Raw genomic sequence first — 18,520 nt, 5'->3', positions numbered from 1 at the left:
ACTAGTGCCTGAGGCAGGATCTGATTATGATGATGCTCTAGATCAGTGATTCCCAAAGTGGTCTATATCGACCCCCAGGGGTCTATGACAACCTGCAAGGGGTCTACGTCAGCGAAAAAAAAAATTTGGGAGTCCATGAAATGAAAATGGGGGTCCACGATAGTGGATCTCAACATACACTGATAGTACCTATTTACTTACATCATATTATCTTATAATATAAAAACATATAAATTATTTATAAAAGAATCTATGAAGTAAAAAATTTATTATATATGTTTATAAAATTGTGTAAGTTGTAGGATAAAAACCTGCACATAATGATATACCAGTATCATCTTGTTACAAGCATACGCGCAGTAAACATTCTTGCCAATTTTTGTCTCAAAGCTTCGCGAACTTGCACCGACTTGTTCAATTCGTCACTCTATAAATATGAATGTGAGAAAAATACATTCATTCGTTTCCTGAATCTTGAATAGGAAAGTGCTGAGAAAATATTTTAAAAAATATAAACTGGTAGTTTATCATACAAATTATAGTGAATCAGTGTTGGGAGCCAGCAGAGTTGAGGCAAGCAACTCAGTCTTAAGGAAATAGAATTAAGTTCCTTCTAGCACAAAAAAATCAATATCAGGTAAGTAGGGGGTCTACCCAAAACCGAAAAACATGGCAAGGGGTCTACGGCACAAACAAGTTTGGGAACCTCTGCTCTAGATCACCAAATCCAATATAAGTTAAGTGTCTGACATGCAGATTTGCTCACCAGGAGGCAAGAGCTTTCATCAAAATCCATAGTAAAGAAAACTTGTAAAATCCTAGGAAAGGTTACACAGGGGACTTCAATTATACATGTAATATCAAGTATGACAAAAGTTAAGGTTTGGTAAATCTTCATAATAAGATTAAATTGTTTATTATTCTATCCACTAGAGGCCCAGTGCATGAAATCCATGCACTTGGAGGGGGCAGGGGTCCCTCAGCCCTGAGTTCATCTTTTCGCAGTCCAGGAGCCTTGAGGGGATGTCTGACTGATAGGTTAGGCCCGCTCTCCTATCTCTATAGGATCCATCAGTTGGACATCCTTAGCGCTGCCACAGAGATGGGAGAGGCTCCCACCACCGTTGTTGTGCTAGCCAGCCATGAGCCCAGCTTCTGGCTGAACAGTGCTCCCTCTGTGAGAGAACACTGATCACCAGGGGACGGCTTCTGCATTGAGCATATGCCCCCTTGTGGTCAGTGCATGTCATAGCGACTGATCATTCTGCTGTTTGGTCAATTTGCATATTAGCATTTTATTATGTAGGAATCTACTTTTTGGATGCTTGAAATATTTTATAGTAAAATTTTTATTATTTTTTTTAAAAAACTAGCCATTCTTTTCGTACCTTCACCCACAAAACAATGGTAAAAAATGACATAAAAATCTTACAAAATATTATTTCATCAGAGTCTGATCCTGGGTGATAAAGTTTTAGGTAACTTTCACCTTAACAAAGCATTTTCTTAAACTATATTACTAATTCACAATCAAGTTTAAGAATACTGGATAATGCTGAAACTGGTTTGGCTCAGTGGATAGAACGTGAGCCTGCAGATGGAAAGGTCCCAGGTTCGATTCTGGTCAAGGGCATGTACCTTGGTTGTGAGCACATCCCCAGTGGGGGGTGTGCAAGAGGCATCTGATCAATGTTTCTCTCTCATTGATGTTTCTAACTCTCTATCTCTCTCCCTTCCTCTCTGTAAAAAATCAATAAAATTTATTTTAAAAAAAGGAATATTAGATAATCACCATTACTTGGTGAGTTACATGTACAGATATAGTTTCACCTGAGAAGAGCACTCTTTTATTCCAGGCACACAATCAACCACACTGCCTGTATTTGTGCCTTGAGATTTAATTCTCCTGTTCACTACATCTCTTTAAAAAGCAGAAGTCCTAACATAATAAAATATAGAAAATAATATATTTCAATCATAATGCATCCTATTTTTCATCAGCTTTTGTTCTATTATTTTCAAAGAATAAAGCATTACAAGTAAAATTTAAGTCTAATATGTACAATCAGCCCCCTGGAGCTCTCTCCCTCTCTAGAGCTAATCCCAGGAATGTATTTGTTACATAAGACATTTATGGCATTCTACTATTCATATTGCTCTAAAACTTGCTAAGTTACTCAACATTGCTTTTTAAAATCTGTCATATTAACATGGGAAATACATTTATTTGTTTTAACTGCTATGTTTGCTGCTATTTATTCATTCTCCTACTGATGGATGTTTATATTATATCCAACTTTCACTATTTAAAAAAATACCATAGTGATCATACTTGTACAAGCCTTCTTTATGAATATGTTTACAAGGTTTTTCAATGCATATAGAAGGATATCTGTTGCAAAATAATCGAGGTAGCACATATTGCTATATTGTTCTTTAAAGAAATTAAAACAATTTATACATTCCATGAAGCAGCATATAAGAATTATTAGCTTACCACATTTTGTCTAATATTTGGCATTATTATAATTCTAAAGTTTTAACATATGATAGTTATATACCATAGTTTTTAAGGTAATTACTTAGTCATTTTGATAAACTATAGTGTACTAAGTATTGAGATAGGTTTAACAAAGTAGATCTTCTAAAGACATTTATTTTTTTCTTACCTAATTTAAACTTTAACAATAGTACCTGCCAATGTAGCTCAGCAGTTAAATATAGACCCAGGAACCAGAAAGTCACTGGTTTGATTCCTGGTCAGGGCTGGGTTGCAGGTTTGTTCTCCAGTACGGGGCGTGCAGGAGGCAGACAATTGATCGATGATTCCTCTCTCATTGATTTTCTCTCTCTCTCCCTTCCTCTCTTTCTAAAACTCAATAAAAACATATTTAAAAAAAATAATTCTAACAATGGCCTCCCAGGAAAACAATGTTAGTAAGAATGTCTATCTTTTACTGGGCCACTTTGTCTGTCCTAGATACCATTCAATGCATTTTAAATACATCATCGTATTTAATTATCTCAATCATGCAGTGTGACTTTTTTCTTTTCTATTGACTGTTCCATTTCTAGGATTTAAAGAAGTCCTATCATCTAGTTGGTGCTCAGCAAATATTTGTTAAATAAATGAATAAACATGTCTTAGTCCATTCAGGCTGCTATAACAATAACACAGGCTGGATAATTTATAAACAACATAAATTTATTTTTCACTGTTCAGAGGGCTGGGAAGTCCAAGATCAAGGCACCAGTACAGCTGTGATCTGGGGGAGCCCTCTTCATGGTTAACATCTGGTGGGCTTCTCACTCTGCTATTATACTGTGGAAGGGGCTAGAGATCTCTGAAGGATCTCTTTTATAAGAGCCTAATTCCATTCATGAGGATTCCACCCTCCTGACCTATGCACCTCCTGAGGGTTCCACCTTTTAATACTTTCATATTGGACACTAGGGTTTCAACATGTGAATTTGAAGGGGATGCAAACATTTAGACCATAGCAAAATGATATCGTTATTAACATTTTACAGAATGGCATTTAGTGAGTCAATGGTTAATTTATTTCCCAAAGATGATAGAACTGGTAAGAAATGGCAGACTTTTAAATTTTAAGCACTTAAACCCCTCCAACCTTCTCTTTCTGAGCTTCCCTAGAGATAGAATCCATTGTCTTGATGTTTAATATCTCAGTTCTTTTAATGGTGAAATTTTAGTAAGAATGACATATGCTTTTGTGAGAATGTAATTCTTAGTTGCCATTCTCAAATATGCATAGAACTAGAGTCCTGATGCACAAAGATTCGTGCAATAAAGGCCTTCCTCCCCCTGGCTGCCAGCACCACCTTAGCTCTGGTTGGAGCTTCCTTCTGCCTCTTGCCTTGTTGCATCAATTTGCATACTCCCTCCTTATTGACTGTGGGCACCGCCATCTTTGTCACAGAGTTACAGTCAATTTGCATATTCCATCTTTATTAGATAGGGTATTCACAGCACAGGTTCTAGAACCACTCTGTAAGCAAAGGGTTCTATTATTCTGTTAAAATATCCCAGGATGCTATCAAAGTCCCTAAATCTATGCCAACACACACTTGCAAGCTCATATACATGGCTTCACACTTCCAGATCTTATATCTGCACCTGGATGAGTAGCCCAAGACATGCTTCATTTCAGGCCCAATGGAAAATCTTTGGAATGCTTTTTCTGCCTAAAAACTATCTCTAGCTGAAGTGTTGGTCTTTCAGAATGCTTAGAAGCACGTCTTGGCCCCATTCCTAGGTGGGGGAATATTGTATGGTAAGAAAGAAACTTTCCTTTTAATCTCTCATCTAATCTATAAAATGTCTGGCCAGTGTGGTTCAGTGATTCAGCATCAACCTATGAGCCTGGAGGTCACAGATGGATTCCTGGTCAGGGCACAATCCCCAAATTGCAGGCATAATCCCCAGTAGGAGGTTCTTAGGAGGCAGTTGATCAATGATTCTCTCTCATCATTAATGTTTCTGTCTCTCCCCCTCTCCCTTCCTCTCTAAAATCAATAAAAATATATTTTATAAAAGAATAAAATGCCCTGCAGGATTCACCATGTTAAGACTTTTTATTTATCCAAATTACACTGATTAAATGCATGAACTTAGAGTTGACACACTGCCCAGAATTAATTAAATTTAAATGCAATTATGAGACTCATTTTGAGTCTTTGTTTTTGTTGAAAGTTTTAATATATCTGTCTATGGCAAGCAATATAGTTATTAATACTGTATATACTCATGAGATAATGTTTAAAACTTTTAATAAAATATCTATTTTATCATTCATAGCCTTTGTAAGTACATAACTTACAAAGTACATCTGCAAAATTTAGGAATTATTTATTATCTTTTTATACAAGACTAAAATACAACCCCTGCATGCTATTAATTTTATCAGTGAGATTATTGATGATTATGCCAGCACTACCTTAAAGTTCTGCTAAAAATTCTCAACTCTGACTAATTTTGGAAAAGTTTAAAAAATAAGGACTTCTAATTATGGTTTTTCTCAAGATCCAATCTATAATATTCAGACAACAGTCCTGCAGTATACCTATTGTTCATTCAAATGAGGGTATCTTGAGTGAACTTGCCTGTTAGTACACAAAATGCTGCATGATAAATATCAGTTCACATGCCCAAACTACTCTTCAGTCATGTAAGTACAGGCAGTAATTCAAAACATAATTACCAATAGAGCAACAATGGATTGCTTTAGGGAAGCCTACTCAATCATTTTTGAATGCTCACTTTCTCCCTGTCTTTCCATGACTTATGTAAAGCTGTGTGTATAATTTCTCTGCAGTCCCCACAATGATCACTGAGCCATATACTACCACATTAAAATGTAAATGTAATCACAGAGAAGGCAGAAAACGGCCTTACAGCCACGAGATGCCTCTTCAATTGAGCCAATGGCACAGCAGATCCCAGCTGCAGGTCATCACCGGACTCTCCTGAGGAAGAGCTGCTTTTCTTGGTAAATGGACACCTGGGTTACTCAGCCTGAGTTGGGTTTAAGTCATCACACTGGCTCTCCCCTCAGCTTCCTATTGTCACATCTTGGATGTGCCAGTTTTAATTTCTTGGAGGTGGGGTTGAGAAAGTGAGGGAACACCTGCTTTATATTGGGTTTATTTTCACTTCCAAGAGCAATTAAAGCATCCTGAGCAATACACTATCTACTTCTTTCAGTACTATATGACACTCCTCATCAAACTTTTAGACCATTTACACTCTCCTACAAATGTTCAAGACTTTATACAATGGCACTTGTTGACTTCTGAGCCCAGTACCAGAAATACTGGCCAACTGGCTGTCTCTCAAACACAGTGCACTTTCACATGCTTTTATCTTTCTGTGATTCCCTTCCAATTTTTTCAAGGTTCAATTCAACAATTCAGTTCAACCACTATCTACTTTAAACCACTATGCTTATGTCGATACCTGACATTCCAGCAGCAATCATTGCACTGTATTTTGTTTATATGGCTATTATAATTCTTTGGAAACTGCTTCTTTATATACTAGATTATGAGTTCTCTGAAAGCAAGCATGATGCTTTTTCCTCTTTTACATCCTACCCCATCTCCCAGAATGTTGACTTGCCTATAGTTGATATTCAATACACTTATAACAATTTATTATTGCAGAATATGATTTCAAATTTCAATTTTAAAAGAATCCATCTGAATATCGAAACACTCCATGCCCTTATGCCTTTAATCAACTAACACTTCAAGTAGGTGTATGTTGAAGAGATATATAAATCAATGCATGATAATAATTAGTTATAATTATATTATATAATTTATCTTTGCATAGCTATGTACTGTATTGGTCATTTTTATCCCAATAGCTATTCCATAAATATTATGTTGGGATTTAATAGTACTCAGTATATGGGCAATAAAATTAAAAGTTTAATCTTCCTATTACTATTATGTATTTATTTGGTACTAAGGTAGAAAAAAAATTGTAAATCTATTGATTTTTATTTTCCTTTGTTAAATGACTTCTACATAACTTGGTAGAAGCCAAAGATCATGTTCACTGCAATGTCATGAATACAGAGGCTTTGGTTGGTGGATTTTCAATGACAGTATCAGTTATCTTTGTGTCACTAAGTCAAGGTCATAGAACATTGTGAAAATTAATGATTGAAGTTATTTGTCATAATTTGAAGATTTAAAAAAATATTAATTCCAGGTTAAAAACAGTTAATGAAATCATACTACATAAACCCCCAAAATTAATCTTGTAAATTACCTATTGAAAGCCTTCAAGAAAAATTCTGGAAGCAGGAGGTTCAATTAGAAAGATTATATGGCAATTCAAGTAAGAGATAATGGATTGACCTGGAATAATAGCAGTGGATATAGAGGAAAGTGGACATAAAGAGAAATTTAGGACAAGGAATAAAGATCCTCAAGCATCCTCCAATATTATAATTTACCGAGAATCAATATGATGGTATCTTTAAAGTGAAAACACCCTTTGCAATAAGGGAACAGGCATGCTAATTCTAATAAATAAATGGGCAATCTCTCCTTTAGAAAATTCCAAACTATGCCAGTGGCTTTCTCTAGTCATCCTGTGATCCCCTATCTCCAATAATCCCCATTCTCACAGTTCTCTTGCAAGTTATCTCTTCTAGCAACTTTACTCATCATTAAATCACCAATACCAGTCGTAGTGTTCAGCACTTAAAATTATGCAACACCTTTTAATTAATGAAGGAAGGAATGAAGTTTTTTTTAAAGGGCAAATATTTACCAACCCTCACATATCATTAATTCTTAGCAATTGTTCAATAGTTATTATGGTCCAAATAATTCTCTTGTCTATTAAAGTTCATTTCTTCTAAATTTAGTTATTTGAGATTATTTGGTTCACCATGAGTCAATTAATGCAATGGTCCAAAAAGCTGATGCATATATTAATATGTTATTTCTTCCAAATGTGTGTCTTAAACAGAGGTATGAAATGTTTGTATATTCCCAAATGCATTACTAATGGTGGAGACTTCAGGCCGCAGGGCAGGCTGAAAAGACAGAGCTTCTTAAATCTCATCACATAGATATATCTTCTGCCTGTACAAAAGATAGACTCTGATGTAGTCTGTAGAATCTTCAGACTAGAGATTTTCTGACAGGTGTTTTGTTACATGCATTTTCAGAGAGTGATAAAAAAAAAAAAAGCACAGTGAACGATGTGGAGATAAGCTCCATCATCAGTGATGGGACACAACGCTTGGGGACCAATGCCATTTGAAGATTTTTTTCTAATTACTGGTGGAATGACAGTGACATAAGATGAAACCATAAAAAGCCTCTTGCACAACTGAATGTCAGAGAATAGTTTGCCAAAAATCTCTTTGCTTTTGCAAGTAGATATAGATTTACTCTCTCATTATCATTTTACATATAAAGCTTTAAAATATTTAATAAATTGGTGAGGTGGCTATATTCCTTATTATTTTCAAGAAAGAATTGATTGCACTTATATTTGGAGTTCTCTACATATAGCAGAGAACAAAAAATCCCCCAATGGCTTCTGAATATTGGCATTTTGATTGTGTATCATGAGAAATTTGGTGATTATATAAATATACAATTTTAAAAATCATCAATGATATTTCTATATTTGGAATTAAAATAGATAAATAAAAGACAATTGGTATCAAAAGTACCCTTATTTCAAGAGCCTCTAGAATATTGGACAATCTAAAACATTACTATAAGGTAAACATTTTATCAGTGTGATTTCTACCTTTTCTAGTGACAATGAAATAATGAAGTCTAAGAATATTTTCTCACTAATTTTAAGCTGTCATTTTTGGTCAATATTTTAATGTGGAGAACTGGTGTCCTGAGAATCCACAAATTTTTATAACTAACTCAGGAGAAAGTAGAAGTCTTTTGGGGACCCTTATTCTTTACTTATATGTAAAAACAGAATGGAGTATTTCTATTGTATCTACTGAGAGAAAGCCCATGAAAAAGAAAGAATGTTTATAAAATTTGAAAACATAATATTTTTCTAGGTAATTCACAATTTAGATGCTCTATGAACTAACTTGTTTGTTGTTCTACCTGGCAAATTGCAGAACCAGATGTCTGTGAGTACAAACAACATGTGATAAAAGATCATTATAAAGTAATACCAGAAAAGTCATTCAGTGCTGATCACATCTGCAACTTTTTCTAAGAAAATCTGCATTTCACAAATGCTACCAGCTTGTGGTAGCCCCATCACAGGAATTTGAACTATAATTAGCCGAGTTAACAAAAGATAACCCATCCATTGGTTGGCCTCTGGTCTTAAACTTAGGACTTCTAGCCTGGTCCTAAGGATCTAGCCATAGAACTAAAAAGGTATTTGGACTCAGCTCTATTATTTCTTATTTATTTGACTGGAAAGATTTTGAGAGAAGATGCCATTTTCTGTAGGAACAGATGTTGAAGAGTTATGATGTAACAAGAAACACCACTGGAGCTCACGCTAAGTACAAGGTAAGTTAATGAAGGCACAGAAATCTGATAAAGCAATGGATGGCACTCAATGTTTGTGACAAACATATTTTGTTCTTTAGTCAACAGCCATTTTTTCTGCAGATAAAACTTTTGATGTTGTTTGTATAGTAAGTGACTAGTCAGGAAGGTTGAATTATGACTGGTATAAGCCCAGTGGTATGCTAGAATCTGTTTATACCAGGTCAACAAGAGCTGTTTTTATGTACTTTTCCCCAGTTCAGAGTTCAATGACATCACATTGGTAGCTTGATAATTGCCAACATGGGAGTATATATGCCACAGAAATCAGCAAACGCTATAAATTAGGATACCACTGATCACCAGTCATGTGGGTTAACCATGTATCAGGACTCTAAGTACATCATGGGAATCACATTTGATTTTGCTCGTGATTGGTCCAGGAGAAGGTAGAGGACGAATCAAATTCTGACCTATAACAAGTATGAGAAAGTCTTATGGAAGGCATCTGGGAACGATTTCCTTCTTGACAGGCTCAAGCCAACAATCCACTTTTCTTCCTGTTTTAGGAGATTGTATAATGCTCTGAGGTATAATGCTTTGAGATTCAACCATGAGGCAAGGTCAATAGAATCCAGTGATGCCTACGTAGGTCATTAATAACCTTAAACCACTACCAACTAGAGCATCCAAAAACCAGCAAAGTAGGAACAGTCCAACCCAGTATAAAAAAAATAATAGTGTGCATCTCTGTAGAGAATTTAAAAACAATAATGAAACAATTACATATTAATCCATTTCTTATTACTATTCTGTACAAACAATTCTAAATAATGTTAGGGATAAGACACACCCCTCCACATGGACTATTCTTATCCAAATTTTCTGTTATTCTAGGGCTAGTAAAGTCTAGAATCAACTACCTTAAACATCTATACACATGAAAGGAAGGTTCTATTCTGTAAGCAACTTTCATATGACTTTCCTGTTACATGCAGGAAAACTATTCCGAAACACTGAAGCTGTTTATGGAAAGTAGCACACTGTGAAGGTTGCTAGGTGAGGTGAATCTAGCACCGAAAAGCAAAACCATGGGTTCCTACTCATGGGACCCAAAGAGTAACTTAGACCCATCCTCTCTAATTATGCGAGACCTGGACAACTACGGTCACTGTACTGGTGTGTTCAGGAGACTCTCTCTGTTGTGCCATCAGTACACCAATAAAAGTGGCTTCACATCAAGTAACATCAGCAGGTTCCTTTCATTGTAACCAAAAGAACTACCTGGAAAAAAATAACCTAGCACTGAATAACGCAATTGCCAAAGACAGCCCTAAGATAAGACGTTGAATGGATTCACATTGCAACTTATATGCTTAACATAGCATGTTCATAATAACAACATTACAATTTATCTAAATGGTAACAAAATGGAATAAAGTGAATGATTCTGATGTTATATACTAATGTGGGAAAATTCGGCCAAATATTATGTGTAAAAGGCAAATAATTTATATGATGGATGGACATAAATCAGTTATCAGTGCTTGTTATTTCTGAATAATGGGAACAAGGGATGTTAATATTTTCTCCCATTCATTTTCTATTATTTGCAAAGTTTTTCACTCTACAGAAATAAAACCAATTTTAAAATAATTAGCACACGTTTTCTTTTCATTATGGAATATTGAAAACACACTAGGTTTCTGGAACTAATGTTCAGAATGAATATATATACATACACACACACACACACACACAGGTAAAAGTAATGAGTTCAACAAGTTAGACAAAATGCATTGGAAAACTTTAAAAAGATAAAATGATGTCAGAAATTTATAAGAATTTGCTTGTTAAAAAAAAATGCATGTTATCACATCTCAAGGAACTCTCTCAAAAAATGTATCATTTATTTTAAGGAGAGGCTTAATTTTTATGAGAATGGAAAAAAAAAGAAGCCTTTAGTTCTTTGCTGTTGGAACAGTACAATCAAACCTGAGTTATGCTTCTGAGGATATGGCTTTATGAGATTAATTTCATAATCCTGTGGTGAGGATCATCCTGGTGAGAATCACCGGGGCTTGGCCTGGCCTGGACTCTCACGCCTCTCTGTTCCTGATGCAGTCAGATGTTTAGACTTGTTTATTTGATCCTTTACTTCACCATTATTCAAACATGTACACTGGTAGTTGAAGTACACATTGTATATCAAATATATATATATATATATATATATATATATATATATATATATTACACTTTTTTTCTGAGTGCAGAGATATTTTGGTTGGAAAAGAAATGCAGGGAAATCAAGACACATCAATATTTTAAAGAAGAGAAACTGATGATTTATTCGGGAAAAAAACAGAATATGCCTAAGATTTCCACCTACTATTTTTAATTATGCTTTGCTCAAGAATAGACGTTTCTTTTAGGATCACAAGGCATGAGACTTATTACTAAGAATAGATCATCACTTGGCAATAACAATGCCTCATTATATTGCATAAATTTAATTAGACGCAGTGTTTTTCTGTTTGAGAAAACTGACTAGAGCAAATGTATAAATTAAAAAATCAAAAACATACCGGAGACGGCAAGGAAGTCATCAATGCTTGTAATGTCATCTACAGCTTCTGTGAGGACGTGGATGTGATTCTCCCATGTGCTCTTGTACATGTCCATGGTTTTTTTGACCACTTGGCTTTTGGGTCTTGCAGCCAAAGCAAGTGCAGCATTAATAACCTGTAAAGATGTGGAATGTTCACATAGTGATTTCTTTGGGAACAATTATTATTAAAAAAGAGAGGTACATTCGATTTTAGCAGCAGGAAAAATGGTAAAATGTCCCCTCACAGGTAACTCCCTTTTTGTTTTTGGTAATAATTTTCTTTTCTTTTGACAATAATTTAATTACTTTTGGAGCTATTTATTATTACCTGCCAGTGCATTAAGAACTACAAGAGATACAAAGATAATTGATATCTGCCTTTAAGGAATTTGTATATTCATTTCTCAATGGGAAGGGCAACAAATAATTATAACTTAATTCAGTATTTAGTACATGTCATGAGTACAAATAATGGTTTTATAGTCTTTATAGAACAGAGGTCACCTACAGCAGAAAGAGTAGGAGTTCTGACTTTCTTGAGGACTTGAATTTTCACAGGACATAGTCATTATTTATTCATTCATGTGTCAGTCAATATTTTAAATACATTTTGAGTGTCTTTTAGGTACTTAGCACTGTTTCAACTTTTAGGGATATGGTAAGGAACAAGATACAGGCAAAAATCATTGTCTTAATAAACTTCATATCACAATTATCAAGTTGAACAAATGAAACAGATGGTCTGTTAGATGGCTATAAGAATGAGATTAAAAACAGAGTAGAGAAAAGGATAAGGAGTGGAGGAGTGGTAGTGAAGGTAAGAAGTTTGCAATTTTAGAAAAATTGAAATGGAAATTTAAGTAAAATCCCTGGTGAGAAGAAATGCTGGGACAGGGAAGTGGCAAGAATCAAAAGGCTAGAAAACGGGGGACATGCTGTGAGCATGGGAAGCAGTCCCTCTTAGAGCCTGTAGGAGTCCCCGACTGTTTACTCCAAACTGGGGTCTTATTGGAGGGCACCAGAGGGTCATGTTGACTTTTTAGCACTTTACTCAGAAACACACTTTAGAAAAATTAATTGCTACAGCAGTAGGCGATAGAAGCAGGTTAAAAAGAGACTGTACTGCGATGTTGGAGGCAATCAAAAGGCGATGATGGGACTTTCGGAGGATGAGAGCAGGTTAATTATGGCCAAAAATATCATGCAGGTGTTAATTATTTTGTGTGTGTAACTGAATTTTTCAGATTTTCTATAGTGGGTATGTTTTAATTGTATACTCAGAATAAATGAAGTTACTCTTCAAAGCAAGATGGTTACTAAGGCTTTCCCATGACTAATGGAGAGGTGGAGAGTTTTTGTTTTTGTTTGTTTGTTTTTGTCAGTTAGGGGAGTAGAGCCAGAGGCGTGCAATTGTTTTGGAGGATTGCCATTGCTGAGGGGTACTAGATGTCAAATTTCCAACACAGATGCTGACTGTGAAATGACTCTTGGCTCTCCATACAAATGACAGAGAGAGCAACCAGAGGACTGACATTGGAGCTCATAAAAAAAGTTGTCTCTGCACTGGATACTAATGACATCACAGTGAAAATGATGCCACCATCGTTTCTAAAACAGGCCACCATCTAGTAGAACAGTCAAGGGGAAAACAGGCAAATACAACATCCCAGTGGTTCTTGTAAAGTTGGCCTGGATCAGAATCACCTGGAGAGGTTGTGAAAACACAGCATACATGAAGCCACACCCTGGAGTTTCTAATTCAGTCCAATCACCTTGCTGCTTCATAATTTGCATTTATAGCAAGTTCCCAGGTGATAGCAATGACACTGTGGGCCTCCTTCATTGAAAGCCTCTGCAGTATGTAATACATGCTATGACATAAGGCCGATTGTAAAAGGAAGCACAGGATGCCCTACAACACATGGGAAAGGTACCCAGCTCCATGAGGAAAAATGACGCAATGTACTGAAATTTGAAAAATAAGTAGACATTAGTATGAGGTGATGTCCTTTTGGGAAGGAACAATAACACATGTAATTACCCAGAAGTGAGGTAGAGAATAACCTCACCTGCTGGGAAATGTTTAGCAGAAAGGCCCTAGTATTGAAGTTGGAAGAAAATCAAAGGATACGATAGGCAGAGGGAGGAGAAAAACACCTTTGGAAGGGATAGAGATGAGAAAAACAGCCATAGAAGGGAGATAGAAAACTGAACTATTAAAGATCAAGAGAAAGAAGTTTTTCAAAAGGTCAAAATGTAGTAGAATCAAGAATAATGAGAAAAATTGCTTTTGAATTTGGAAAGCAGGCCTCATTAGTGTAACAGAATGTTGGACACAGGAATCAAATTTTACCACCATAACATGGAAACAATAAAAAATAATCTTTTCCTACTACCGGTAAGTAACCTAAAGGCTGCACTTTACTTAAATGACTTCCAACAGATTATTGGGGACAGAGGAAGGGAAACATTTGTGGTTTGAAAACATTATGCTGATATTCTCTTAGTTACTTTTTTATGAAAGAGCACATAAAATTCTAAGGAAACACATACTACTTTGAGAAACAACTACCGTACAGTATTCCTTGACTTCAGTTTTAGAGTTTCATTAACCCATTAATTTACAGTGTAGGCTTGTGTATACGTATTGCAAGGCTCTGGTCTCTGGGGTTTAATTTTCCCTCCAATTAGACAGCTGTGCACACACGTGGCTGTGTTGAAATTCACAGAGAGATATACTACTTTTGAAAAGTGGTCCTGGTGCAGAGTCCTCAGTGGGGACAAGGCTGCATGAATGTAAGTTAGGCTATATGTTTAAAGGATGCTTGCAGTTCGGATACGGATCCAGTTTATCTCATTCAGCACTGTACACTATGATAAAACTCTATCCTAGTCGGTCCTCCTCATATTTAGCTTGCATCTATAACAGACAAAATTTGGAAAATATGCTAGCCCTATTTAAGGGAGAAGAAAATCTTCACCCCAATGCCACACTCCTGGCATGTTTTTTTTTCCATATGTCTAGGGGGGCAGGGGGAGATAAAAAGACCATTCCTCAATCCTCCTCAGGCTAACTAAACAGGACTGACATGAGTTGTATTGCTTTCTGAGGAAATATTTACATTATGGTTGAGATGCATACATGACCCTGAGAATCACCTCGTCAGTCATTTCGCCTTCAAAATGGTGTCTTTTTATACTTTAGGATTTTATTATATCTTAACTAGGCTATTTTAATAGCCTTTTACATAGTTTCCTATCTCTAGTCTCTACAAAAAAAAAAGGCACTTTTTTTTTGTGTGTGTGTGAGTGTGAGATTTTGTCAAGCAAGTAAGGAGAGCAAAGGATTTGAGCAAGATAGTAGCAGGACATGGAACTAAGGACTTCTGTTGAGACATCTACTGGGTTCCTTCCCCTTTGTGTCTGGCTTCTACTCTCCCAACATTCCCTGCCCGTACTCACTGAGGAAGGCTGTGTTTGATGCCGCTTCTCTCTCTGACTGATCTTCCTTTCTCCTTCCTCACAGAGGCCTGTTCAAACCAGCTCCTGTCAGCCTTGGTGCCTGGGGACATTGGGCACCCCTGGTGAAAGGCTGCCTCATTTCAGCAGGTCCCATTCTACCTCCTTCAGACTTCCTACCTTACTGCCGGGACATGGGATGAAGGCCTCAGCATATTTTTAGACTAAGCTCCCTTCCATTAAAAAAAAATTATTTTTTCAGTTACAGTTCACATTCACTATCATTTTGAGTAGTTACATTAAATCAGAATATTTTATTACATCATGCTTTCACTTGCTGTGGGAAACTCTCAAACATCTAAACTTGACTCAGAATATATAGGATTTTTAGTCTGTCTCAAGGTTTACTTGGTTTCCCTCTAGGTATCAGAAGTTTGTACTTCAGGGCCTCTCGTTTGTATAGGTTCCATCTAAGATCCTGGAAAGGCCCAGGAAACACATGCACATGGTCATTTGTTCTAGTAGAATCTGCCACAAGGATTTTGGGACCCAGCTAAGGGAAGCTCAGCTGGGTGTATATTTAGTTGAGTTTAGTGGGCTAATTTGAAAAGGTTTACAGTTTCTTCTGTATATGTCCTTTACTACACTCATATGGTGGCATTGGCATCATATTGTGATGGAACCTTTATCATCCCTCTTAAGTACAAAAACTGAATTATCTTTCCAGTTTGTCTACAGTAAGGGCTTTATAAAATAAATTGTGTGTAGCAAAAAAAAAAAAATTAAAAAAGAAGAAAGGAAGGAAGGAGAATGGAAGGAAGAAAGAGAATAAAAGAATAAGATATGGGAAAGATAGGCAAACAAAGAAGATTCATGGATGTGTGTCTGGCAAATAATAATGCATATATTATATCATTTTTCTAGATGTTTTAAAACTTTGGTACTTAACAATATGTAAAAATTAATAACTAGTTATCATTTATTTTTGCATTCTAAATAAATACTAACTTTTTTTGAAGAAAGACCCTCAAAATTGTATGAACATTAGGCCCCACATAGCCTGGTTTGCAACAGTCAAACCATGTATTTTTCATAAAAAGCTACCTATTGTCTGAAATGATAAAATGAGCATGGGTTCCACTGCAATGTTTTATCTAAACTTGGTCTTTGATAACAAGGCTTTGACTTTGCTTCCTCAGATAAAATAGCACTACAAGATAAAGATGTCTTTTTTAACATTCTATAGTACTTTATCCTTTCTGAAGACTAGCTATGCCTTCCATCCTCCCTTTTCGTGTGATTTTATATATATATATATATATATATATATATATATATATATAATCATTATTAAATTTATAGAGGCACAGTGCACGAAATTTGTGCACAGGAGGGGTGTATCTCAGCTGGGTCTGCACCTTCTCCAAGACAATCCCTTGGGGGATGTCTGACTGCCGGTTTAGGCCCACATGAATCGGGCCTAAACCGGCAATCATCCCTCTCACAATCTGGGACTGCAGGCTCCTAACTGCTTGCCTACCTGCCAACCTGATCACCCCCTAACTGCTCCCCTGCCAGCCAGATCACCCCCAACTGCCCTCCCCTGCCAGCCTGATCGCCTTCAACTGCCCTCCCCTACTGACTTGATCATCCCCTGCTGGCCTAATTGCCCCCAAATGCCCTCCCCTACTGTCCTGGTCACATGAAACGCCCCCCCCCCCTTCCCCCCTGATGGCCTGGTCAACCACAACTGCCCTTGCTGCTGGCAGGGTCGCCCCACACAGCCTGCTGTTCAGTCATTTGGTAATCCCTCACTAACCCCCCTGCCAGTCTGGTTGCCCCACACAGTCTGCTGTTTGGTTGTTACTATTGCTGTGACAGTGTCCTGGACAATTTGCATATTCCTCTATTATTAATGTAGATTGGGTGACCTTGATTAATAAGATTATATATTATACATTTCAGGTGTATAATTCTATATATTGCATTTTGTGCTCATCACTCAAAATTTAGCCTTCAGTCACCTTATATTGACCCTTTTTACTATCTTCCTACTCTTCCTTCTATCCCCATACTGTTTTCTATATCAAGCTAAAAAGCTTCTGCACAGCAAACAAAACTATCAACAAAACAAAAAGGCAACTAATAGAATGGGAGAAGATATTTGCAAACAATACCTCCAATAAGAGGCTAACATCCAGAATATATAAAGAACTCATATCATTCAACAACAAAATAAAAACCCAAACAATCTATCAATAGTTTTAAAAAAATGGGCATAAAACCTGAATACTCTTCCTAAGAAGATATACAAATAGAAAACAGATATATGAAAATAAGCTCAATTTCACTAGTTATAAGGGAACATACAAGTTTAATACTATCATCTGATATATGTACTTCTTCTCTTGAAAGATTTCTGAAAATAATTACTTAAGAAGTGAAAATAAATCTATGCAATTTAATTTTTCCTGGGATATTTCAATATTGGCATTGATACAAATAATCTTTAAAATCTTAGTTAATATAACAAAAGCACTTTGAGGATTAAAAAGATGAGTTATGTGTGAGTACCTATAGGTCTGATTACCTCAGTGCCATGGCATTGAAAGAAAATTAAAATAACTAGATATATGATACCTCCAATACAGCTAAGCTAAAATGTTAGGGGAATTTATAGGACATCCATTTCAAAGTAACACTGCAATGATTTTGGAATTGTAGCAATTCCATGCTAATAACATAGAATCCAATGCTTCCATTCTGTGCATTTCTTCCTTAGTTCTTGAAATGTTGTCCTATTACCAAATGTTTCTCAATTTCTTGTTGGTTTTTTCCATATTTTCCTAGTTTTTACAATATTTTCCTTGTTGTGTTCTCTTATATTATACTTAATTTATGAGAAATCATTCTTGCACTTCAATAGTAAATTATGCAATATTTGTCATCATGAATCTCCATAGTCACATCTTTATATTAAACTAGAGACCTGGTGGTGCATGAATTCGTGCATGGGTAGGGTCCCTCGGCCTGGCTAAAGATCGGGCAGATGGGGGGGGGGGTGTGATTGGTGGGGGGAAGAGACTGCAGGAGGTTGACTGGATGGGGGGAGGGACTGAGGGAAGTTGGCTGTGGGAGTGCATTGACCACCAGGGGGCAGCTCCTGCATTGAACATCTGCCCCCCTGGTGGTCTGGTGATCAGTGTGCATCATAGCAACTGGTCAACTGGTCAACCAGTCATTAGATTGTTCAGTCAAGTTAGGCTTTGAAAGGGGGAGAGAGAGAGAGAGAGAGAGAGAGAGATAATGAAGGCATTTTTAGGTTGGGGAGGGGTGACAGTGAAAACACAGTATTTGCTATGGACTCACACAGCTTTAGATAGTTAATTAGACTGCATTCAACTTTGGCCTTGCCAGGTTGTAATC

At 36.3% G+C, this 18,520-nt stretch overlaps 1 protein-coding gene across 5 annotated transcripts in view; it reads right to left on the bottom strand.

The window, feature by feature from the left end:
- The window catches only part of CTNNA3 (catenin alpha 3), a 1,202,853-nt gene that overhangs the window by 363,934 nt on the left and 820,399 nt on the right, over window positions 1-18,520 (bottom strand). For all 5 annotated transcript variants that reach the window (XR_014796805.1, XM_084904252.1, XM_084904255.1 and 2 more), the window contains one exon: window positions 11,613-11,769. Coding sequence is in view for 4 of the 5 variants with exons in the window: in XM_084904252.1 (XP_084760378.1) it covers window positions 11,613-11,769 (157 nt within the window). In the remaining variant the exon portion in view is untranslated. The remainder of the gene's footprint in view (window positions 1-11,612; window positions 11,770-18,520) is intronic.

The sequence above is a fragment of the Pipistrellus hanaki genome (assembly GCF_964339955.1).
Source record: "Pipistrellus hanaki genome assembly, chromosome: 14".
In the NCBI taxonomy this organism is placed as follows: Eukaryota; Metazoa; Chordata; class Mammalia; order Chiroptera; family Vespertilionidae; genus Pipistrellus; species Pipistrellus hanaki.
This window is presented reverse-complemented; position numbering and strand designations above follow the sequence as displayed.